A 26,639-nucleotide genomic window follows, 5' to 3' on the forward strand; every position below is an offset into this window, starting at 1 on the left:
CTGACGTATACATCTGCCAGATAAGCTAAAGAATTCTTTCTCACCAGCTTCAGCTTGTTCATGCTTTAATCTGACAGGAAACAAGTATTTTTTGTCCAAGATTCTTTGCTGATGAGAGTAAAAAGCAGCAAATGCTCATAAAAAGGTGGTTTTCAGTTGTTAGCTGCTGAAGTAATAGTTTTGATTGCATTTACACCCCCATTTAAACAGTCAAGTTAGCTCATATTTATACCTGATGCATATATAGCTGATAGTGATTTCTATTAAATTTGGTACAGAAGTAATCTCAGCCTGTCTCCTTAAAGTTTACTGTTGAAACGCTCAACTCCAGGCTTAACTGCAAATCCTCCATCAAAAGCTGCATTAAGAACTTCATCTAGACAGCTCGCCATAACAAAAGTCAAATCTTGCCGTACGTTCACTGCAATTTCTTCAAGATCTTTTTCATTTCTTTGCGGAATGATAATTCTCTTCAGTCCAGCTCGGTGTGCTGCCAGGACTTTGTCTTTAATTCCTCCAACCTAATAAGGAGAAGAAATACATATAAAAAAAAAAACTATGACACTAATCTAATAAAGTAGTAATTGTAACAAATCACAGCAGGAGTTAAATTTTAATGAATGCTCTCCCTCCCCCAGTCAGAAAAGCAATTAAAAATGCAGCAGTACCTTTAGCTCATTATATGCTTAATGAGGGAAATATGTTAATAATATGCTACAGTACCCTTTCTGTAACAGTTAATAGCAAGAGGGAAAATATGTTAAACTTCATCTAGGAATACAGGTAGAAGAACATCAATAGTGGAAAATTCTTTTTTTTCTCAGGATTTTTTTTTCACGTGGCAGGCTGAAATACTGCACCTCTGTTAGCACAGATGGCTTTCAAGATAGAGGCAGTATTGAGTTTAGGGAGAAAACAGTCTTAAGGATGTGATGCCACATAATAAACGAGCTGTACAATAGAAAATACACAGAAAAGCAAACCTGTGCTCCCAAACTGCAAAGATGGCTTTGCACTAGGAAAACAGGCACTCCTTCCATAAACCACCTTTCTGAGTTGGCAGTGAGATGCAAAGAGGGCTTTTAAATGGATTTTTCTTGTAGCCACAGTTGTAGCTTCTTCCCCTTGAACTCTTTTCTAATCCTATTTCAAGACCAACTTACAGAAGCAACTCATAATTTTACAGTGCTCTAGAGGAACGGAAAACCTTGTCTTGTAGCTAGAAAACAAGGCAGCACTGAGCCCTAAATCACTCCAGTCTGGACAACGCTGCACACTTAAGCCATCGTGTTCAGGCAGCCAATGCAAGTACTGGCATGTTCCTATTAATTAATACCAGTAAGGCTCTGGACAACCCTCAGAAATAAGGTAGATGTGGTTTAGTATTTACTATTACCTCATTTTTGCATCCATCTTAAACAGTAGACAAAATCTGGTCACTTGTGCAATAAAGGCAGTTTGTTTGGAAAGCTAAGCAAGCATGCACCAGGTGGGGTTTCTTCACAGCCACGAACAGCAATCTTGTCAGTCTGGCTGCCACTCGAATGCCAGTTCAGAGCTATGTCTGGTCTGGTCGGCTACCACAGCATAGCATGTTAGCTCTTTCTACTCGCTACTGCCTGCAACAAAATACTGTCTTCCAACTTCTGCCTTCCTTTGTCCATCTTTGTCCATCACGTGGTATAACAACTCCCATATCGGCTTAATCACTTATGCCAGGCTCCATTTGATACTTCAAGCTAAAACTATTTGCTGGAAGACTCCTTTACCGTCATGAACACCATTCAGCTGAACTATATACACAAGGAACAAAAGATTGTTCCAAGAGTAACCTCTATGCAATTACTTTAAGAAACAACTTTTGAAAGAAATGAGATAATTCTGTAGTAATAGCATATTTTGCAACCATGTTGAATTTTAAGACTTCTGGGTTTCCTTTGTAATTAGACATTTCGATGTGCTTTCCCTGAAAACAGCATCGAGACTAGCTTTAACATCGACATGGTGCAGCACCCCAGCAGCCTGGCTTCCAGCTGTCTCTTACAACTGCACCAGCAGAGACTGGAGTGCTGCTAAGGAATGATCCAGCAAGACTTTGCTTTTGTAAATGGCTATAAACAGATTTTACATCCAGAATAGGGAGAATTAATACAACTTAGTTCTTTTCTCAAATGATACTTACTGGAAGAACAAGGCCTCTTAGTGTAATTTCTCCTGTCATGGCTACATCTGAACACACCAGCCGCCCACTGAAGAGTGAAGCAAGACAGGTTACTATGGTAACACCAGCAGATGGTCCATCTTTTGTGACAGCTCCAGCTGGGAAGTGCAGATGGATGTCAGTGTTGTCAAGGAGATCAAAACTTCCAGAAGCTTAAGGAAAAAAAATAATGGTTTGAATGTCAAAAATCTAAACCCATTTTGTTCCCAGTCTTTATTCTAAAAGCCCACCAGAGAACTAAAAGTCCTAGCACTGTTTTTTAACAGAAGGCTCAAAAATCAACACTGTTGCAAAGGCTCTAGAAAAACACACAAAAAGAAATCCCAGCAAGCCTTCCTACATCCAGATCCCTGGACAAAACCACACCAAGTTAACCAGTAAGCCTAGCATTTGCATGTGTTGGGAAATTCAGAGTAGAGATTAATGTAAACCAAGGAATTCCTGCATAGAATTTTTAAGGGCTTTTTGTGTCCCAAACCATAAATGCCAGTTTTCAGACGACACACCTTGAAATTGGCACTCCACAGAAAATCAGCGTTAACCACTCTAATTTATATTTTTTCACATAACAGTGTAAATTACAGAGGTAGTGGGTATACAGTTAATGCCAGTAGCATTTCATACATTTATTCAATTTAGATTTTTTAACCTATCTAAACTTCCATAAATAATGACAGATACTGGACAATTATTTGACTGTTCAGCAAATGATCAAAATAGAAAGCACACTTCCAGAACTTTTGGGAGGGCCAAACAGAAAACAAACAGCAAAAAAATACAGAGTTTCTTGGCTTAAGTCCTACTGCGCTGCAGTTCAACAGCTGCCATAAAACCCCAACTAATTCTCAAAATATTAAAACTACAAAACCTACTTTTAACAGAAGCCATATCTTAAGTTTAGAGGATATCTACAGACTTATATATCTAGATCTAGCTCACGAAAGTACTGCTGGAAAGCCTGAATGTAAGAGTGAGTGGCACTGATAGCTGGAAAACCCTCTCTCTCTGTTAAAGCAACACAATGCATTTCCACAATGAGTACAGGTAACTTCCACAGTTACTCAGCAGTGTCACAATTTGCTGAATTATTGAAGAAAATCAAGTCTTGGGACATTTAATTTCCATGCAATAGTAATGCAGTAAGGCTTACTTTATGTGCATCCCTGCAGTACGAGGCCGAGGGATGCGTTCAATCTCAGTGATGCAGCAGAGCTGTACTTTATCATTTTTCCCCAACCTACCATTGGTCAGCTGGTATCGCTTTGCATTGCTGCGCAGCCAACTAATTGCCAGATGTGCCGACTCCTTCATAACATCTCCAAGTTGACCAGTCAGAGTAAGCTGACCTTCACCATCCATGCGACTTGCTTCTACGAACATGATCTCTCCCCCTAAAGGAGTCCAGGCCAAGCCTATGGCTACTCCTGGCTGACTTAAGCGTTCAGACACCTGAAAGAAAACACCACAGGGAACAGTTTAGGAAAGAACTGTAACAGAACTATTGCAAAAACAATTTGATAGCTGCCTGCAAAACAATTGTATGCGTCAAAGTTAAGCCTAAGTGTCTAATATTTTTCTTAATTCTTAAATGCAGCAGTGATTTTGCCTTATATGTAAATGCCTGCTACAGAACAGGAGCTGTATGTGGCTACTTTGCTTAAGGCAGTGGCAAGCACCTGGGTATATCATTCCTGAAACCTTCCCCACCCCTAAAAGTTCAGTAAGAATCTTTCTCTCATCCCTGGCTGGATCCTTATATGACTTAATCCATCCATGCTGACTCTCTTTGCTACTTATATAGAAACACCAGTTTTGCCCAAACTATTGTTGGACAGCAGACCAGTTCCATTTGTTGCAAACAACTATAAATAACTTTGAATAATGAAACATGAGTCTTCTAGCAGGCTAGATATGAAAAAGTATGGAAAATCTGACTGACTCCCATTATTAACTGCAAGTGGTTAAGCAAGCTCTACTCCACACAAGACTGATCTCTGGAAGCCTGCCTGTGCCCAGGTACTGATGAGAGTCATGGAGGCCTCTCAAGCCCAGGCTTCTGTGTTAAGAGAAGGGAAGAGAGGCAGAGTTTTTCCATGAAAGTTTCAGGTTCTGATTTTCTTTTTTTTCCTTTGAGAGATTCTTTTAGAATATACAGAAAGTCCTTTTGTTTTCCTGAGCTTTAAGGAGATGAAGAAACCCTGATGAAAGATCATACAGCTATTCAGCATGGTCTGAACTATGAAGTAATATATGTATTTATACAGCAGAAAAGAAACTGGGTGAATTTTTACTGTGTCAGGTGACAACTAGAGCAAAAGACAAATAATCCTTTGTAAAATATAGCAATAGGCCCATTTTAATATAATTTTTGTCTCTTACTGAAATGTAGAATTGGAAGTTAATTTGATTCATTCCTGAAAGGAATGAATCAATAAACTCTTCAGAGAATTTAAATAATTATTTCATTTCTTCAATAGAAAACAAGTCAAAGGAGTCTCACAACAAAACCATTTTGGTTTGTGGTTTTGGCACCTCAGAATAATTTCTTCTTACAAAACATCAGAGGAATTTAATCCTTACTTATGCTTTTTAAACAACTTCAGTTGAAAATGACCATTAGACTCAGCTGATGACTGGTCATGTCTGTCAGATGATGGAAGGAAAGGTCACTGACCTACATAACCAGCCCTGTTTTTTTTTAAATTTTTGTAGATGAGACCAATCCAGCTATGACTAAGTTGTAATCTGAGTAAATTAACGTATTTTCTGATACATTTTAGCTGCCTGTGCACTGCAAAATTTAAGTCTTAACACTTAGGGCAGTCATTTATTTTAAAATATTGAAGGTTATTCCAAGATAAAGGAAAAGAGACATCATCCACAAGTCTGCAGTTTTGGAATTATTTTGTAAATCAGCATAATTGACAAATGGCTATTAAGTCACTGATTCATAATGGGAAGAGGAGAACCGGCACTAAGTTACTAACTGGCCTTTAGCATGTTTGTTATCCTTCCACAGGTTCTCCCAGCCTGACCGTACAAACCTTTTTTCTAGTCTACTCTTAAAAAACCGATTCATTCCACAGCAAACCACTGCAGGCAAGATATGTAACAGCAGCTTCTCTTTAAGACAGGAGGATTTCCCAGAAATATCACCAGAATACCAACACTTCTTAGATAAAAATACCTATCTAAACCTGTGATTTGTACAGGTTTTGCTTGTAAAAGATAATCTGATTCATTCCTTAATTAAAATTGTGTGTGTCCCATGAAATGGAGCTATTCTTTTATGGAATATGCACTTTTCATCTCCTAGAACAGGAAATTTCACCGATTCAGAGCTTCTGTCACTTCAACTTCGCTCACATTACGAGGATACAGACTAGCTCCGAAAGGCTCTCCTTTGGTGCCAAAAATGCTCTGTTAACTGAGCAGAATTAAGGGTTGAAAGAAAGATTATTTTTTTTTAAAAAAAGGCAAGCTAAAGTCTAAGTCAAAAGATAAATAGCTCATTATAAACACTCTGCCTATGTTATAAATCTTTTCCCCCAGATCATGCCGTGCTGAAACATTTCATTGCACCTCCTACACTTTAAACTACTGTTAAGATTATTCTTCCAAAGCCTTACTATGTGATATATTGCAACATTTGTTCTATAGGGTGACAACATAAGATTATTTATTTGTGATAAATGAATTAATCCTACAAGTAGGAGCAGAGTATTTGGTCATACCCTCTGCTGGGAGACCTGTGCAGAAAACGTACAAGCAATACGCTGCGAAGGTGAAAGATGAATCACTTATTTTAAGGAATTCCCTGAAGGATAACAGATCAATTAAGTCATGTCATCTTTTCAGTTCTATTTGCTCAGTCTCATCCAAATACTGACATGGTGACTACCTCCATTGTATCTTTATTTCAACTAATTATAAATGGCAAAATGCAGGTCAAAGGTGAAGCTTTGAAGGCTAGACAGACAAAGAGAGAGACACTGCAGACTAGGAAACCAGAAAGCACACAGAGTAGCCGTTCTGAAACGCCCGTCATTGAGACAGGAGCTATACTTCGAAAGAATCTTGGGGGCACTTGAGAAAATTCAAAGGAATAATAGGTTAGTTGGGAAAATTCGTTAAAATGGGAGTTATTAGCTGAGCAGTTTACACTGAAAATATCAAGTGTGTGACTGAAAAATATTCACTCATTAATAAATACAGCAAACAGTACATGAAATAACCCCATAGCTGCTCAGAGAATTGCTGCTGTGTGGATTCATCTCTAGTTCTATTTATGCACTACTTAATTTACCTGCTAAATGTGGAAATGTTTAAAAAACCCTTTGATTCGCAGGTCAAAAGTTTCACTCAGTCTTATTTCAGCTTATACAGGCCAGCAGATCCATGAGATGCTTATATGCATATTCATGGTAACCATTCGTGAAAAAAACAACCCAAAACCAAAACAAAATAAACCCTTGATCTCCCTCACCCCCTATTCACCCCAACTTCCACTGCTACTACCATCATCTTCCAACACCATCAATAGTGCTGTCTTCTTTCAACTTGCTTCCTCATTTTCATCTCCTCATTAAGACTCTCTTCTATGATAATATCTTCATATTCAAAAACTTAATTTCAGGTCTAAAAATTGACTCCTTCCTTATAATCATTCATTTTCTCCTGTTTGCCCTGCGTATCTTGTCCTCCTTTTGTCCTCCAAATGCCCCTGGAGCCTGGTTCTCTCATCTGGTAGAAAAGAACTATCACAGGAAAGTTCTTAGAATATTGTCTCCTCTGAAAGTTTTCCTTTAATTTCTATTTTCTCCATAACTTACTGGTTTACTGATCTTATCTCCTGTATAAATAAGACAGAAAAACCTGGCGTTCCATCAGCAACTGGTTTCCTGTCATAGTGTTATATAATACTACTCACTCTTGGTCAGTTCACCTGGACCTGAAGCAAAACAGAGAATAACTACAATGTAAATGGTGAAAAGAGAATCCCAAACCAACAAACTACTTCAGTTGATGGTATTTTCATACAATATAGCAAAATATAGATAGAGGAAAGAAAAAAACGCTAGACTCTGCCTACCACGGAACAGAGCTGGTACCAGGAGGCTGTAGGTGCCTGACTACTTATAAAACATTTTTAATATCCAAGTGTCACATTAATCTAAAGAATGTCTGAGAACTTCTGGTGCAAACTGAAGTGGTTTTAATACCCAGAAATGCTGGCTGGCATTAAGGAGGTATGTGGGACAGTCCTTTACACAGCTGCCTCAGAGACAGGATTCCTGGGTTCTAGTTTTGGCTTCTTTCCCAACACCACCAAACATCCCCCAAACAAAACCAAAGTCATTATAAACTGAAAACATACCACCACATTCTTAAGCACTGCTGCAGGCATCTTTACTAAAAGGAAGTCAGGCCATTATGCTATTTCTGTACCATGAATTACAACAAAACAAAAACTTCTTTAGATGAAAAAACACTTGGAACTCAAACACAGTTCTGTTACTAATACATTTTTTTAAAAGTTAATATATTGTATAAACTCAGTCAGTAGCAATAAAATAGACAACTAGTCAAACCAGACAGTAACAGCAGTTGAGCAGAAACAAATGAGGATGTTACCTCCATTTCATACATGGGTGGGCCCAGGATATCTTTTAAAGCATGGAAATCAATTAAAATCGGCATTTCGGGTGGTAAAGCCAGGTCAGCTGTGTCACTGATGGATTCTGGTTTTGCGTCTTCTGTGACATGCTCTTTGCAATCTGAAAGAAGAAAATCTAATTTAGGATTTGTAGCAATCTTGCTTAACACAGGAATTAAAAAAAATTGTGACAGAAAAGTAAAACATTTGAGAGAAATGCTCAGAAAGTTCAGAAAATATCTTGTCAAACTAACCGCATCAAATTTAATTATGAAGCCTAAACATGTTCTAACTGTTCAGCAAAGATAATACTCAATCTAGAGCAAGGAAAGATATGCAACTTACTTGCTTAAAAGCTTTTTAAACTAGGTCAACTAGCAAAACACAGTAAGTTCATTTAGCACTTTGCACTTTTCATCAGGTTTGTGCATGACACCAGTATTTGTAGGAGATGATCATGTTTAATGTAATGTAATACAGAATATGGAGCTGGATGGGAAATACTGGAAGTTAGTAACTACTGTCCTTTTTATGAATGTTTACAACAGTGCTCTCTGTGGTCTCTTTCCACAAGGGTTTACATGCTAAACTTTTCAGACACTAATAATTAAGGGTTCTGTCCAATAAAGCAGAAGCGTTTTGGCCAGATTTACATACATTGCTTTGCCGCATGGCTGCATTATTCCAGCCAGCTTGCACTGCACTCAACAGCATCTCATTTCACAGCACCAAACAAGGATGGCGCAACTTACTGCTCTGCAACTCTGCCTTCCCCTCTGCACACCCCAATCCTCACACACCTACCCTCAACACCAGCTGACTGAGCACAGGAAAAGCTGCTACGTGCAGTTCACACAGAAAACAGCTCCGCTGATTTTTGTCTTGAAATACTGTGCTTGCACAGCGCTCTGCTCTACGCTTTGTTGGATGAGATATTTCTAAGGTGTCTTGATCAATAACCCCTAGTGGCAAAAGATTCCTCAAAGATCAAAAGATCAGGCATTTTCAGAAATACCTACAGGCACGACACGCTCTTGAGGCAGGGATATAAAACCAATTAGCCTGACACTTTTGAATGCAATATACTCAACCATCATCAAGAAGGGACCACATAATTAAAGCAATAGTTATGCATTCAGAAGTCTGCTATTTCCTTCCTCCATTTATAGTACAATTGTATTCCTTACCTACATAATTGTTTCCATAGCAGAATTTCCTAAAAATCTCTGTTTTCTCTACTAATGTGCTTTCTATGCAAAAGGGAACTGTAACGGGGACCATATAAATATCAAAGCCTCAAAATTGTTTTAAACTGGACTACACAGCCTGCTGTTTGCACAAATCAGCTCAAGAACTTAAACGTCATTTTGCACTAGGCCTACACTGCACATTTACTTCAGCAATTGTATACAGGAGAATGTAAGCAAGGAGTCATTTCCCCACAGAATTTGATCCAGGTGCAAAAGCAGTATTTTAGTGAAAAATACATATCAGATAAATGAAAAATACTTGAACAATCCAGATGTTTCTAAGGTTTTGTGGCAGTTTTATGGCAGTGCCTCCCTGCCCCAAGGCTGCCATTAAGGAAAGCATTGTACACTTACATATAGCGAAGATATTTTTTATCACCCAACAACCACAAGCCTAAGATACATTTAAAGCAATAGTCTGTATCACACAGGAATGTATGCTGAACCTCAAGACCTGCACCATATTTTGGCAAATAACCCACTGTTGCTTCCTTTGATTGTTTTTTTTTTTTACTTTCAACGGCGAAACCAACCTCCTTTGTATATTAATGCATGCACAATAACTGAAGAAACAGGAATTTAAACAATTGTGGAAAAATACAAGTCACTGATCTATTTAAAATAACATTAAGAGATGTTCTGTGCTGCACAAGTACTTCTCAGAATGGATGAAGAGGGAATGTCTCCTTTCCTAAGATACAAACTATCCTTAGTCCTGCTATATAAAGGCTTTTTTACAGTTTACTTTGTTGCAGGGCAGTTTTCACTAATGAATTCATACAGTATCAAGAAAAACATTCTACATCACTATTACCACAATAACACCAACTTGAGCTTTCATTCAGGACTCAAATCTAATGGTTACTATCCAACAGCCACTAATCTTTCCATTGTGCAACTCATTGCTCCATGTATAAATGCCATTTCTTTGCTGTAAACACTGCCTTAGTCAGCTGGCCCTCCTGTTGTTCCAGCATGTCCCGGTATTTCTGTTGAACTACTATTTCTGTACCTAATAAATTCAAGTACATAAACACTAGTAAGTCTAGGACACATAACCCTGCATGCTATTCTTGCAACTCAGACTGCAATTTCAGCTCTATGGAACTTCAAAACCTGAGTAATTTGGTAAGACAATTTAGGCAGTAAAACAAAACTGAGTTTAAAAACTACTTTTGTTCTATACCAAGATTTTATCACCTAACAAACAGAATTTCCCATTTCTGCTTGCTCTCATTTTACCTAGTTTTATGCATACAGCTGTGTACAGCTTAACAAATCAGGAAGTAATTTTTGAGGCTACCTGCCCTATTAAAAGAGTTAGAGTTTACATTAATACAATTAGTAGACCACATTTTATAATCTGTAACAATAACAGACTCTAGGCTCTTGGAGGTTCTGAAACTGTGCTGTACACGGCAGTTTTCTGTGGAAGGCTTCGGAGTTCACACTGCAGCACGAGATGTCTGCAGGAGCCCTTGGTTCTAGGTAGATGAGAAATGCGAAAGGGCAGCATCTGAACCTGAAGCTGAACTGAAATGTGAAAAGACCTTAGTCTCAATAAAATCTAGCAAGCAGGGTGTCAGGTGTTTTGTTTCAGGTGTGAGTATGTGAAAACAAGCTATAGGTTTGCCTTGTAGATTCTAATTTGCTAAAGCATAATTTGTATATGATTTGTAGCGTATCAGAACAGTAACACAGTACTTATGGTGTTTATTCAGCTGAGGGCCCTCTGGCTTGTGGGTTTGTAATAAAAGTTGAAAGACATGAGGTGATAGAAGATCATTATATTGATTAAATCAGACTATTAATTAATTCAAAGTGAAGCATCTGCTTTCAAGCCTTTGTAAACATGAGGCTTTTGACACTGTTAGATAGTACGCTCTAAAAATGTAGGATACCTGCCAGAGCAGAACTGACGCTTCTAGGAGATACTCTGTCAAGCTGTTTAGCACTTTCCAAAAAGGCATAACTGAAATACACTGGCAGCTTTGTATTGCCTTCCTTGCTCCTTTGACTCCTGAGCTTTATGATGAAGTTGGCAAGTGAAGGAGTGTTAGTTTGCGTCAGTCATTGGGTTTGTACAGTGAACTTCAGCGAAAGCAATGGAGTCATTTTTCAGACCTCTCCAGGGAGTCATCCTTGTGCACAGTAACACTATCTGATATTTTACTGGAACACTATCTAAGATTTATGAGACGGTCATCTCGTCTTTGACACTAGAAGAAATTCAAGGAGTCACAGAAATATGTGAAACTCTCCTTCCTATTTTAGTGCAACTGCCTTGAGAATACAATGCAGCAACTGTGTGCTAAAGCATCGTGTCATGGTACAACAGTTGAAATCCAGAGTGAAAAACAGTTTGTCTAATTCAGACTTGAAAGGAGGTTTAAGACAGATCATATTTAATACCTAGAAGAGATTAAATGGGGATTCTATCTCTGTTGAAACCAGGGCTTTGAAAATACTTCCAAAATATTTCCATTGCCCAGTAATATAATCAGTTTGTTCTACTCCTGGATTTTGTTCTGGACTTTTTTGTTGTTGTTTCTGGATGTTCTTCTGGATTCTGTTCTACTCCTTCTTGATTGTGAGTTTAAATACAAGTTTGACTTAAGCAGTCAACATGATCTGAAACGTGTAGTCTTTACTCTCCCTCTGTCAAGTTGAACATAATGCATTTTACTCACAAAACATTATTACGCATGACTATGGGGGGTTTTGCTTGGTTTTAGCATGTGTAAAGGCCTTAATACGGCTGGCCTAACATCACTGCCCTGGCAAGAAGTGACCTGTTTGATGGTGTAGCTGAAACTCAGCACTTCGAGCAGCACAGGTTCTCCCATAGCACTGGGAGATGAGGTTTATGAAATCTGATCAGCATAAATCCCACGGTGGTAGGACTAGGTGCACTCAAGTTAAGCTCAGCTGTGCCGGCGTTAGTACTTAGCAGCCTGCAGACTGGAACGCGTGGTTCTCCCTAAAAATAGCATGGAATGTGTTTTCCGTTTTAGGCCAGAGAAGTATAAATGTTATGAAAAGTTGGGTTTGTATACAAAAGATTTTAAACCATGTTGCTCTACCTAAATGTTCCTGCATGAAAACCTCAAATTCCAAGTGCCTTAAGTACACGTTATTCTAGATCAGAATTGATGGAATGTCATTATTTTGTGAAAAGATAAATTTTCTGATCCTGTGGGGAAAAATGCACATAGCATTAAATTTAGGTATACAAGTAAGTGTCAGTAGGATTGGGGTCCCAGGAAGGAGTTCCTTTCCAAAAGAAATTATTTTGGCAGTAATACTTCTCAAGTATGTAGTGCTTAAGTTTTAAGTTGGACAGTGGAAAGTTCCATTTAAGATGTAACTTCATGTTATGCCTGGCTTTAAATGTGGACAGCTGTCAACAAGGGCAATCCCATCTTTTCTGTCTAAATGTAGTTTTATGGGGTTAGTTAGTTTGGAGGACCTAAAAGAATTCTGCGTCTGTCTGTTTTGTGCTGAAACATCTGCTAGTAAATCAGTTGAGAAAAATCGTGCTATTTTCACTTTAGCTGTCCACGAACTTTTCTTTCATGCTTATTTTTTTTATACCTCTTCACAGCAATTTGGTGAATCACAATACGTTATGTTAAAAACTGTTTAAAAATTTAGGTTTTTGTTATAGTCCTCTATCTTGGCCAGTAAGTATGGCTAGAAATCTTTGAGTTTAAAACTTGTGTATTACTAGTGCTTAATTGAAATAGAGTTTATGAGGAGCTGAGAAAATTTTATATCTTTAGGCTCCTCTATTCTCCCACTTCCATTAAATCTCTAGAAGAAAGTAGCAGTCTTAAGTTCTTAAATCTTTGGGTTTGCGCCATAGAATTTCTTCTTAGATTATACTGGATTATATGTAGTAGTTCACTGTCAGTATGTTTAATTAGGAGTCCATTTTCTTACAAGTCTATTTTCTTACAAATGCAGTATTTACATGCAAGATTTTTTTGTTTTGTTTTGGGAACTTGCAAAGAGAGATTCCTGAGGAACATTGTCATGGTCTTTGCTCAGTAGCTGCGGATTCTGCTCTGAAAATTTTGCAAACAAATTCGTTGGTTGGTTGGTTTTTTGGCATTTCTTTGTTCAGGAGAAGGGTGGGTGTTGTGTTGTTGTGCATTTTTTTCTTTTTGTAGTTTTTCTAATTTTTAAATGTTAAAACAACTGAGTAGCATGCTGCTTTTGTTGAAGCAGTAATGCAATAGTAGATCAGCAGGTTTCTCCAGTGCAGTGTGGAGCTCGAAGCTTTGGCGTTTTAGCTTATTTCTGCAACGTAACTTAAAGTGTAAGATGATTAAACTATTATCCTAACCAGAAGTTCTGTTTCTGGAAACTTGAATTTAACGGTCTTGTTTTAGATAAATGTGTCATTTAACTTGTCCTGTGTTTTATGGCTATTCATCTGGGATAGATGGGGAACATGCATTTATCATCATTAATGGATATATGAATTACTTGTGTCTTTATAGATTCTTCATAGTCAGCACTTCTATAAAGGTGACCAAAAAAGATGTTTTTCCTTCAAGGAAAAGTTAGTGTTTGTAACTTTTGGAATAGCGCTATATGCTTTTGTAAAAAATTAGATTCAGAATTTAGGTTAATATTTTTGGAAAAAGCCTGAAGTTTGTTATTTTTACATTCTTAGTGAAAGATTTGCATAAAAAAGCCCAGGAAGACATAAAGCCATATACACAAAGCACACTTGCACACCTGAGATACGAAACAGATGCCTTGTACTTCTCAATTACCAACCTGGGAGGCTGAAATTACTCTGCTTATGTCCCAAGCCATAATTCAGCACGACCTGAACCATGCAAAATAAGGATGTCACCCTATTTGCAAAGCTTTTAAAAAAAGAGCCCTTAAAGAAGCATAAAAACCAGGCTGATGAATCAGCTTCCTAGTGACTACATAAGAAGACTTCTTTGTAATACAAAAATGCAAGAGATACACACCTTCTCCGTCGCCCACGTCAGCACGATCTGGCTTTGTTTCTTTGTGCTGTCCTTCTGCCACTTTCACTGCCACTGCTCTGCAGATAGCTCCCAGCTTCCGATCCAGCGAGCGGACTCCTGCCTCTCTAGTGTATCTAGCATAGAGTGGGTACTCTTTGTAAAAGAGATTTCTTTTGAATGTAAACACACTTTCTTTTTCAAAATAAATCCAAACACAACGAGACGTGAAAGGCATGGAGACCTTGTGCTACTCTAATAAACAGGAACAAGTCCCGTTCTTTTATGAAAAAAATTGTGGTTTGCTGATAAAATTGTAAAGAAAGAGAAAACACTGAGTGGGAAGAAGACATGACTAACAGCTCATGTTAAACCTTAGTGAAATGCTAAACAATGCTCCAACCGCACTGAGCTCATATGCATAAAAATTAAAAGGAAGAACTATTTTAAAACTGAAAACTTAGTTCACTGAAAGCTGAGGAACTGACTGTATAAGAGAATATTTTATTTTAGTCTATGAATTAAAAAGAAGCACCAGACAACAACACTCACTAAATGCTAAAATGCTGTTCCTGGTGATAAAATACCTCAATTCATGGACTACTGATACACTTTTTTCCATTGGAAATGAGCTAGTTTCAAGTCCAAAAGATGTTCTGAACAATATCTTTGATCTCACATCCAAGAGAAAAGTAGTTCTAATTAATATAAAGTATTTTTAAAAACTTAAACTTAAAAACTTAACCTAATTCCAATTTGAGACAAATGTGGCCCATCAAGTCACAAGAAACAGAATGACATTTTCCATTTTTCTATGAAAATGTCAGAAATAAAACTTCATCATTTAAAATAAAGGTTGTCTGCTGTGAAAACCATGGCTTCACACACTAAACACTGCAGCAATACCAGCTTGAAGTGTTTCGGTTTATTCAGATTCATTGGTGCCTTGCTAGTTGTGTCCAAACAACTGTGAACCAGAGCAAGGGATTTCCTCAAGAAGGAAGGCCGATTTGGTTTAGAGAGCAGAGCCAGACAGAGCTCAAGGAAAGAGCAATTCCATAAGCCAATTGTTGAACTTCTGAAGCTACTAAGGACAGTGGTACTTAAGGGATGTTTTGCACTATCACTTTACTAGTTACCAGAAAAAGCAGTTATTTAAGCTTAAAGCAACGAATAACAGATTTACCTGGTAATTATGTCCAAAGTGGTTACTTGAGGAATCTGTATTTGTTGTGGAGTCAGGCCATGTTGTTCAAGCTGTTTAGGAATCAAGTGTCTATGTGCAATTTCAATTTTTTCTTCTTGTGTGTATCCTTCAAAAGAAAGAGGGTATGTTTACTAATCTGATGCTTATATGTTAAAATGTAACTAAGGAACCCTTGTTGTAATTTAAAAGGCTGTTGGTATAATACTTTGTGGTTATTCATAACTTCATGTGAACAAGAAAAGAATTTTAGTGTTTCAAAGATCTCTTTCCTCACTGGAATCTTAAACAGATTCATCAGCCAACAGCCAGTCAGAATACAAATACATCAATTAGTGAAAATATGTTACAGAACTTATCAATGCATCTTTACCCTGGGGGTGGTGAGGCACAGGAACAGGTCACCCAGGCAGGTTGTGGATGCTTCATCCCTGGAAGTGTTCAAGGCCAGGCTGGATGGAGCATTGAGCAGCCTGATCAAGGGGGAGATGTCCCTGCGATGGCAGGGGGGTTGGAACTAGAGGATCGTGGAGGTCCCTTCCAAATGAAATCATTCTATGATTCTATGATCTCCCATGTAGGTGGAACTGAATCTTCTCAAGTGCAGTGCCAAATTTCATTCTCATGACAGAGGCCATAGCGGAGGCACCCTGACTAGTCACTTTTAACGATTCTGGCAATTCGGTCTAGATTCCTGGCAGACTTACCTTAAGGAACTGCCTGTCATTTCAGGAAAACCATCCCAGCATTGTTTAAGGACTTGCAATAGCCACTGTAATGAAAAGACTGTAGCATTACCTGGAACTTGAATAATTTCCATTCTGTCCAGCAAAGCAGGTGGGATAGTAGCTGTAGTGTTGGCTGTAGCTATGAAAAGGACTTGGGACAGATCAAAGGCTACATTTAAGTAGTGATCGGTGAAACTGTGGTTTTGTTCTGGATCCAAGACCTTAACAAGAGGGAACACAAAACTGATGCAGTTGCTCAATTGGAAATAAATAAAACCATCGTATTTTTATTATATTTCATTTGGATCTGTCTGACTTACATTTGTAAAATATTTTATCAATATTACTAAAGCCTGACCTTCCATACCCTGCCTTGCCGTGGTTATTCTATAACTACAATTCATACCACACCCCAAAAAATTCAAGTCGTTTCGCTGATAGTTCTATCCACCCTTTTCTAAAAGTGGCTGCAGCGTTTCTCCAGTCATCAAGTACATCCTGTAAGCTCTCTCCATGACCTTTCACAGATGGTAGAAAGTAGCCTTGCAAGGACTCTCAGCACCCTTGGAAAAGCAGCCCACACACTCCCATGGGCTTGCTTGAGTAGAATTCTCTCAAGTAAACCCTGACTCCAATCCTCTGCTAGTGCTGGTAGATCTTTTTACTCTAAGCGCACAAACCTGAGAGATAGCACTGTGAGGGCCAAGGGGAAGAACAGAGATTATCTCAGCCTTATCTGCAGCCACTAGATCACCTGTCCCATTCATTCAGCCTTTTACTATTAACGTAGTAGTAGAAATTCTTTTTATTGCCTATGACATCCCACGCAACTCTAGGTAAGCCCTGGCTTTCCTAACATAAGCCTTGCATTTTTATTTTTTTCCCCCAAATTTTTCAGTAAGAAAACAAATTAAACAAGCACTGAAGAACAACAGCAAACAGTCTGACCAACCTCAAAAATTTACTGGACAAGTAGAACTATAGCTTAAAAACCAGCATTGTCTTCCTGTTCCTTTTAGTACTACTCATGTGTGCCCAATGCAACACTTGCATATTTAAGCTACTACTTGGATAAGCTGCTTTTCTGCACATGGTGATATTCTTTATATGTGGATCACGAGTGTACTAACGTGCTGTCTTGCAGTTTTTTTTACCAGTGCAGAAAACTGGAAGTTTGTGGTATACAGCAGTCAACACCTGGCTTCTGTATTGCCACCTATGAACCACCTTAATTCCAACCCCCCTTAAAGCACTGCCACAGTTTTCCTTCCCAAATGATGAGTCATCAATGGAACACTGACAGGAATAATGGGACCTATGTATCTCCTGAGAAATAGCACACCACTGTCAAAATAATTTATCAGCCTATACCCAAATGAATGCACCCCTTGTCTTAGCAATTTGAATTAAAGCCAAGGAGAGTGGTAAAAATTCTAAAAAACTTAATTTGAACACTTCTTAGCTGCTTATGAAAGAAACAATTCTGAATTTTCATTATTCTTAAATTCTGTTCAGTCTATGAAAAGGTAAAAATCTTTCAATCAGAAATGTTTTATGATCACAATAAATGAGTAAAATACTCTTTAGAGAATGCACAGCTCTTAAAACCAGAACAATTTCTGATTTTATTTTGAAGTACTGCAGCGATTTAAGACTAATATTTGGAAATGTATTGTGACTGTAGTAAAATACAAGTTATACATTCCCTTTAATAGTGAACTCGTAAAACATCTTAAAGCATATGCCTAAGTCTTACAGCTAAGCCTGGAATCACACAATCACAGAACTCAGTGAATGTTGTTCCTTGGCTACAAGCTATTCAAAAGCTTTTCTCTTAAGTGGGCAGCTGCTATCATTTACTCTCTTCTTTACTGCTGAGGGCAAATGCCTTAAAGTATCCTGACTAGGTAAGTACACTAAGGCATAATTCAGAGTAAAAGATGTCTCGTCTCAATTAGTCCTACAACGTAGCCCTAAAACATCGGGGGACACAACAATAGACAGCTTTGCATAGCAGCTACAAGACAAGCATAGCATCTACAAACTGTCTTCAAAAGGGAGTAGACCTATACCAAGTATTAGTCTCCCATTCAAAGCCTGCTCTTACAAATTTTTCGAAACATTTAAACAGCAAATCCTAATACAATAATACAAAGATACACAAAATATTGATGCTGTACTCATGCACAAACAATACTATCCAATAAAAGTAAAAGAACCTGTAGTCAAACCCCCTCAGATTATATCTAAAAATATGAATTATGCTAAGATTTTCTACAAGGGCTAGAGTTTCTCTGCACTAGACAGACTATTTCTCAGAGTAAGACAAAACAGTATCATGCCTATGCATTTAAAACAGATTCAGAGATATTCAGCTAATACAGAAATATTAAGTACAAAAAGAACATTCACTGAACAACATATCTTAGTTAATTTATGGCTGACAGCTCAAAGGCTTCTTTGTGCCAGCTTTTTATTACCATAAAATCCAGAATAAATTCCATGAACATTTAATTGCCTGGTTATGATCCTGGTCTAATTTCCCTGCATACAAATACTCACTATCAGGCACTTGGATGCATTTCTGTTTTCTTCTGTTTTAAACAGAGGTCATCTAAATTTAGACTAAAACATTCCCTTGTTGATGAACAGTAACTGGAAATAGGAAGACATTCTGTTTTGCTTAATCAACAACGCCACAGAAGCACTAGAACTAAACACATATCCGGCAATTATAAACCATCAAGCCTTGCTTGCAAGCTTACAAGGAATGGCAATTTTATTCTTGAATATATCGCACTGTAGACGGACAGTGAGAATTTAAGACACCTACACATCAAGGAAAACAGGATGTGCCTTTTTACTTAGCAGACAAAAAGCAGCAGTCTGAAAACCAAATGTGCCAGTTAGGTGACTGGGTACTATTGTTTGCTATCCTACTTAATAACCACCTTTGCTCATTCCAGATGGACTTTCCAACAACGTAAACCACAAAAGGCAGATGACAATTAAGCTGGTGTGTCCAGGCATGAGTTCTCCATTAGAAGAGGTAAAGCACCTGCTTCAGGATGTTTAGACAGCAGTGGAGGGATATGCAGATCTCACATGGGAGCAGCCCAGACATGGTTAATAGAGCAATTACTTCTCCAGGTGCAACTAATGGTCAATTAGCAAGGACTCACATAAGGACTGCAGCCCAAGCAGACAGCTGGAAGCTAACCTGAGTAGCCTCAGCTGGAATAATCCATGGCAGGAGCTGAGTTGCATATCACTGGGGATATGGTTTTAAAATATGGAAAAACAGAAACAACGCAAAGCAGCAACAAATACTAAAAAATTAAACACAAATAATTAAAGAATAAACTAATTTCATTTGCCCTCACACATCTGACATGACAGAAGAAGAACAGAAATGCTAATTCCTTACTGTAAGACAGGGAATTTAAAATAAATTTAGAGAAACAGCAAAGGTTGAATACAATTAACAATATTAATGTACAGATCTGGATTCATGATGGAAACACTTCCAAAAAAAGTTATTCTTGTTCCAAGAAACACCAAATCATTGGTCCATTACTTCTAGGCGTTATCTTACCCAGCAAACAACAGTCAGCTAGCTAACAGAATTCGATTTTCAGGTATTTTTTTCATGTGTGCATTGACCAGATTTAGGTCAGTTTAGCTCAATATCTAAAGGAGAAGTGACAGATGAAATTATCAGCAAACTCAGAAACAGAGCTCAGTACATTAATCGTGATGAATAAAATCCCTTAAGTGCAAAGTACAAAGAAAAGGCATAGGTATATTTGTTACGTTCCTCTGCTTGTTTTCCTTGCACTTAGAAGCTTTTTATGCACCCTAGAAGTGTGTACTACATACTTGAGAAATACACAGGTTAAGGACCATAAATGTCATCTTTAAAAGCTAAAGAAGTGAAACTATGGTATTTTCTAACACACTTACACTATTACTAGCTCATGTTATCATGCAAAGATCAAAACAGAGCTCTCAAACCATAGCCTGTTAATACGCTGATTTTCAGAGAACTAGTTGGCCTTGTCAAAACAGTAATTTTATACTATCTAGCAGGAAAAAACGTGACGTTTTGTAGGATGTCAATTGACATTTCATTTGCAGAAAGTCATACAGCATACAGATGAGCTCGTGACATCTTAAGTAGCATTTTTCGTAGTCAAATCACTGTATTATGCACTGACAGTCAAAAAGAGTCATTAGAATAACTCTGTATTACCAGAACTACTTTCACTCGTACTTACAACCACCCTGCTAAAGAAGTTACCACACTAAGTCTGACAACTGAGATGCTTCTAGGATTATGACCTAAATAATCCTAGTGAGCCAGGCTAGCTCAGAAAAATTGGATAAATATCTTTTACTATCTCAACTCCTTCTGACTGAAATAGGTAAAGAACAATCACAGAAGCAGTTCAGCTGAAACAGTGATTGGATGGTAGCCCCTATCGCCAGAGAGAACATAAAAGAGAGGTGGGCAGTGTAAAAACACATCACTATAAGGAAATTCTAAATGTGCACAATATCAAAACTATTAAGCACACTAGTGCTACGTCTGCTCTGCACAGCCTCAAGCCTTTCAGCATGGCTCAGCTCTGCTCTACCACCACCTTCCTCATTCTCTCCCAACTGTCAGTGCTAGCACAGGAAGAGGTACACAGCCTTCTGCACTAAGATGCTAGGGACAGGCAATACTCTGTTAAATATGCAAAACACTTATCAAAGATACCTTACTCAGCTTACTATTTAACAGCATTTGCATGGTGCACAAATAATTGACAGAAATCCAACAATGTCAAAACACTGTAGGCGGTATTTGAAGAAAAAAGCTGACACTGTCATGCTATCTTTTGTCTGGTGAATCTTCCTTTCTGAGTCCAGTATCTTAATTCTTTTTAATTACAAATGAAATAACACTTGTAATTTAACATCTCTTACCTCAAGCAAGGCTGCTGCAGGATCCCCCTGCAAGCTCTTCCCCAGTTTATCAACCTCATCTAACAGGAAAACAGGATTGTTAACCCCAACGGTCTTCAGTCCATTGATTATTCTGCCAGGCATACTGCCAACGTAAGTGCGTCTGTGGGAAACAAGTATATATGGGGAAAGAGGGATCAGAGGCATGTAACAGGAGTAGAAATATCAAAAATAAAACTCAAAGGAAAATATAAGAAAAAGCAGCATTGTAACAATTCTTGCTTTCTTGCAAAGTTGATCAAAATACGAAATATGCATCTGAGCTAGTATAAACAATTATATCAGCAGGTGAAAATTCCAGTTCCATGGTGCATTATTTGGTCTGGGAAGAGAAACGTATGCATTAGAGTATATTCAAACTTGATTGCTTGCAAGCATTTTACATGATTCAAGCATCTTCGTACTGTATGAACAAGCAGAAATATATTTGGGTATCTCATTAATACTAACATTTTAATAAAGATGAAACTGGGGTTTTGTCATCACTATAAAGCTTACACAGTATGTTACAAATTAGGGCAAAATTCCAAACATGCTGAAATGCCACATGCTTTGACAAACACTCACAAAAAAATAACTGTATACACTATATCATTTCAACGTGAAATAAAAAAAACTAGAACAGCACAATGGAATAAAAAAGTTCCAAGTCTGAACTTATTCAGCAAAGGTGGTAAAAACTTTTTTTCACAGCAATGGTCGTAGGGAACAAATCACAGTTACTGTATTTGATTGTGGTTTTTAAGGTCTTCTGAACAGCCAGAAACACACCAGAATTTCAGTTTGCCTATTTCCACCTTTGTGAGGCAGCTGCTGAAGACCGGGGCAGCCAGCACGCAAGTTTATCACCACACTGCTTTTGTGTAGTCTTGCTCTGCAGCAAGTGGATTCCTCTCCACTGAGGATTGCAGTACATATCATTTATTACAGATCAAGAATCTACATGGGGGAGCTATTACACTAACATGCCACTTCATTCTCCATCTGCACACAGCCAACCTTGCCAAAAGAATGAAAGGATTCTATAAAATGCAATCAGAAAATTACAAGACTGAAGCAGAACTGAACTTCACAGAAGTTAATCATTTATCAGGACAACCAAATCATTGTAGCAGTTTGGAGGTTTCATTGGGGTTTTTTGTTGTTTTTTTTTTTTTGTTTTGTTTAGGCTTTGTTGGCCTCCCCTTTTCTTTTTAAATAAACAGTGCTTACTGCACTAGTAAATAATTTTATATGTTTCAAAGACAATACAGGCTGCCTATACGATGTCTAAATCTGTGATACCTATGCACTTATTAGAGATGGATCAATACCTGTTTTATTATATTATTAATCAAAGACTCAAGATCCTCAAAGTCAAATAAAGAATGCTAATGCAAATGTCATATGTAGGATAACAAAGAAAAATGACGAAGTATTTTACTTTGAAAATGCAAACAGAGGTAGTCTGTTCTCATTTTTACATGATTATTATGGAATACATCTCAATATAAGAGTCTGGTAATGCAGATCCTGAAGATATTTACATATAAAATTACTAAAAGATATTAAAATTACAAGCAGATATGGCCATTTATCTGTCTGGACATTAACTTTTGCCTTCTAACTCGTAAAACTGAATACTGCTGTTTGTGAACAGCAGCCACCGAATGTGATGATATTTTTCGTTTTTGTTCTTTTAGCTAGGGTTGAAAGGAGGAAAAACAATATTCTACATTAACATTTTTTATGTGACTCTGCTAATTTTTTATGCAATGTTTCTCTCCATGGATTAAACCAGAAAAAGTCAGCTGCTTTCTACTCAAAACAGGAAGTATATAACCAAGTTTCCTGGTCATCTCACTTGTGTAGTAACAACTAAAAAAAAAAACCCTTAAGAGCTCATGCCACAGAAAATATGTAATTTAGCAATCTTTGTATTTATTTTCTAAATGAGTGAAAAGGTACCTTTCTAAAATACACCAGAGTTTTACAGCATGTCCTTAGGAGCTATGTATCCAAGAAAATGCAAGACAGACACCTAGGAAACCAAACCTTGTCAGATCTCCCAGTGTGCACTGAGGATGCACAGGAATCAGAACCTTTAAAGCAGTACCAGTACTATTGAGAAAAACACTTTCCTTATAATGTTCTAAAAACAAGAAGTTTTAAGTTGTTTTTAACTACGATGGTTTTCAAACAGCAGAGGCAGGTAGGTAGAGATAGAAAAGTTAATGCCACCAAAGGAACTATTTCTGAACTTAGCTGCACAAGGTCACAGCTTATTTTTTCTCAAGCACAGAGGCTGCATCTCCTCGAGTGCCTTGCAGATGTGTCTGGGTTTTGTACTTCTATTACAAAGCTATTCCTCTCACAGGTGAAGTTGTTTCCTTTCTTTTAGTACGAGGCCTGTGCTGTGAACTTCTGCTAGCATAGCTCTACAGGTGAGGAATAACACATTTTTCACACAGATGCACCACAACAAATCTTCAGCACGAGCCTAAGATAGAAGTAAACTATGCAAAGTTCTAAAAACTGAAAAGCAACAGTAATATAAGAAAGAGTGCTTCACACAGAGGTGAGAAAAAAAAGAGTTTCACAGTGACATCACATCACCACTATAAATAAATGGCACTGTTACATCTTTCTTTTTTAAAAATAAAAAACCACACACACATATAGTACCTGTATAAAACTAAGTATCAGTACTGTGATCTTAAATGCAACGAGGTTCTTGAATAAAATTTCTAAGCTGTCCTTCGGGGGGCTTTTTTGGTGGTTTTGTTTGTTTTTAATACAAGTTAACAACAAATGTTAAGCAGCAAACTTAAAACTTGTGCTATAGAAGAGTGTTAAATTCAAACGACAGCTGGAGGATGTCTGATAAAGCAGTTCTGGTTTTGCACCAAGACGATGATTTCATTTTGGGAAAGCAGAACAGTAGGTGCTGCTCTTCAACCAATCAAAACTCCAGCTGCAGGCACATGATCCGCACTTAAAATGGCAAAACCTGGGTGTTTCTGATTGCCCTAGTTAAACACCACATGGACCAGCACGCTTTCTAACATGCCACTGCCCACCCTGCTGCCATCCAATACATTTGATTTTGCTTCCTGAATCTATTGGTCTGCATCTTTCACTTACAACAGTAACAAGCAGGCAAAGTGAATGCTATTTAAGGCAACATTTGCTTGCAAATGAAACTGAACCACCATTTCTTTTTAAATGTTCTATTACGTTTACTACATTTTTAAAAATGTTTACTACTTTAGTAGATACATACAGGATCACTCTTCTGCAATGTTAATGGAATCCTTAAGCTTTAAAGCCTAATAAGGAACTTTCAGGAAGAAAAGAGTGGCTTCTAGCATGTAATATTAGAAAATGAGCCTACTTAAGAGTAAAATTCAGAAAATGGCAGCCTATGTCTCTTCCACTTTTAGATCAGCTCTGTGACTGCCACCAGATGCACAATATGGATTCATTTGACTGGAGATAACTTGAAGTATTTATTCATGGAAAAGGACATTACAGAGAGATGTCTACAGAAAAGCTGTAGTTTTTATTTGATTAGTTCTTATTCTGAAAAGCAAAAAAAAAATAGGCAGAATTTTTAAAAAACAAGTATGTAACAGTTGGCTTTGATTTTACCTAGAAAAAACTTGCAAAAACAATTAGAAAAGACTCCTTGTACTAACTGCTCTAAAGTGCAGTTGGAGACTAATCACATGGTACTCCTGCTAATTTTAGATAGTATTTTCCTTTGCTGATGAAAATGAACTTTAATCAAATACTTACCATCAGCTAATTTCAAGCAAAGTTTTTAATACGAAATTTATAATGGTTAGCTTCTAAAGATATTAAGCGCATGCACAAGTTAGAAAGCCAAATAAAACAAAATAACAAGAAAAAAAAAGAGTAAGGAATTACTGGCAATTGAGTAAGAGTTGATGACAGTTCGACTTCTATTCCTAGTGTCAATTCACAGACATTTCCTTCTTACAAAGGCTTCTGTCCTGCTCTGCCCTGGAAAAGTGAACATCTATAACTCTTAGTATTCAACAGCCTCTAGTGGTCTCAGCTGGAACAGCAAAATGTTCTTGAATCATTTTAAATTGCTTTTAGGATCCATAGTATAAGTGATCTGAAACGTAAGAATTCTTACTTATTAAATGGTGATTAACAACACAGTTTGTGAATTACGGGGATAATACACAGTGACAGAGGACAGAGTTTTGTTTCTTTTTCCACTGGTGCGTAAGTAAACAGGTCAAAAGGCCGGCTATTACAAAAGTTTACAAACAATCACACACACATTCAGAGTGCTGCTATGCCGTAAAAACCACTGCATTAAACCAAATGAGTCTACAAACTAACTCCCAGCGTATGCAGCCCCTGGGAGTTAGTTTGTAGATTCACTTACAATCAGGTGACTCTATGATTCTACAAACTCTGGGTAAGTGTCAAACCCTGGGAACCAAAAATGCTGCACTTCTGCTTATCTCCATTACCCTTTCATTATGCTTCCAGTTCCAAGCTATGGAGAACAAATGTTTTAAAAGACTAAGCAGACACATAAAGAGATGTAAGTAAAAAAACCTCAAAAACACAAACCAAGTGCTAACGAAAGTCACCCCAACAAATCTAAATCTTTCCGTTTAGCTGTCCTTGTATAAACTTCCTTTTGAAATGGGAAAACAGTACACTAGCAAGTTTGAGATACTAAGTTACTCACTTGCTATCATGTAGCAACTTTTAAGTATCAGTCTGAGTTTCTCCTCCTGCTTTAGCAACAAACATGGTTATAAAGTACCATACTGTTATGCTTATGCTATTTTGTATACTTAAATCTTTATATCCTGCTTAAAATGTAGAAAACCCAGATGCAACATTTAAGAGCTTGCATTAGACTTCCTAGCAACTTCTCTTCCACGTGCCAAGATGCCTGAAGATGAAATTCCATTCTCTTGTCTGACAGTAAAGGGCAGCAGCAGAAGGAAAGCCTAAAGGCTGTATCTCAACACTAAACATACATTCCCAGTAATAGAACTCTCTCCTGAATAACACTGAATATCAAGAAAAATCAACCAATAACTACCATTGTTTGAAATAAGCAGAATTTCTCTGTATTAGCTAAAAAAATAAAATAATTCATATATTCTGTAACAAAAGAAAAATTGCCATTAGGAAAGGAAGAAGTAGTTACCTGTGGCCTCGAATATCAGACTGATCACAGACTCCTCCTAAAGCAATTCTGTGGAATTCTCGACCCAAGGTCTTCGCAATTGATCTTCCAACACTAGTTTTACCAACTCCTGGAGGCCCCACAAAACAAAGAATGGGTCCCTTGAGGTTGTTTTTAAGCTGTCGGACAGCTAAGTACTCCAAAACTCTCTTCTTTAACTTCTCCATAGCATAATGATCATTATCCAAAAGAATTCGAGCTGCGCGGATTTCAAGGCGATCTATCAATTATTGACAACAGAAAGGACATCAGCACATTTACCTTTAAAAATTGCAACAATTAATTCTACAATACAATAAAAAAAAACATTCTCAAACATATCTGTCAATGCAGTCTCACTCACACACACACACACACA

At 37.5% G+C, this 26,639-nt stretch overlaps 1 protein-coding gene across 1 annotated transcript; it reads right to left on the reverse strand.

The window, feature by feature from the left end:
• Positions 1-26,501, reverse strand: LONP2 (lon peptidase 2, peroxisomal; the record flags this gene model as incomplete). The annotated part of the gene is made up of 9 exons (XM_009874129.1): positions 1-521; positions 2,183-2,373; positions 3,463-3,670; positions 7,856-7,998; positions 14,119-14,252; positions 15,302-15,428; positions 16,118-16,268; positions 21,019-21,160; positions 26,243-26,501. Coding segments are annotated over 9 exons (1,577 nt in total), but the record flags the coding sequence as incomplete, so codon positions are not given.
• Positions 26,502-26,639: the final 138 nt, after the last annotated feature.

Source organism: Apaloderma vittatum, unplaced genomic scaffold (assembly GCF_000703405.1).
Source record: "Apaloderma vittatum isolate BGI_N311 unplaced genomic scaffold, ASM70340v1 scaffold38797, whole genome shotgun sequence".
Taxonomy (NCBI): Eukaryota; Metazoa; Chordata; class Aves; order Trogoniformes; family Trogonidae; genus Apaloderma; species Apaloderma vittatum.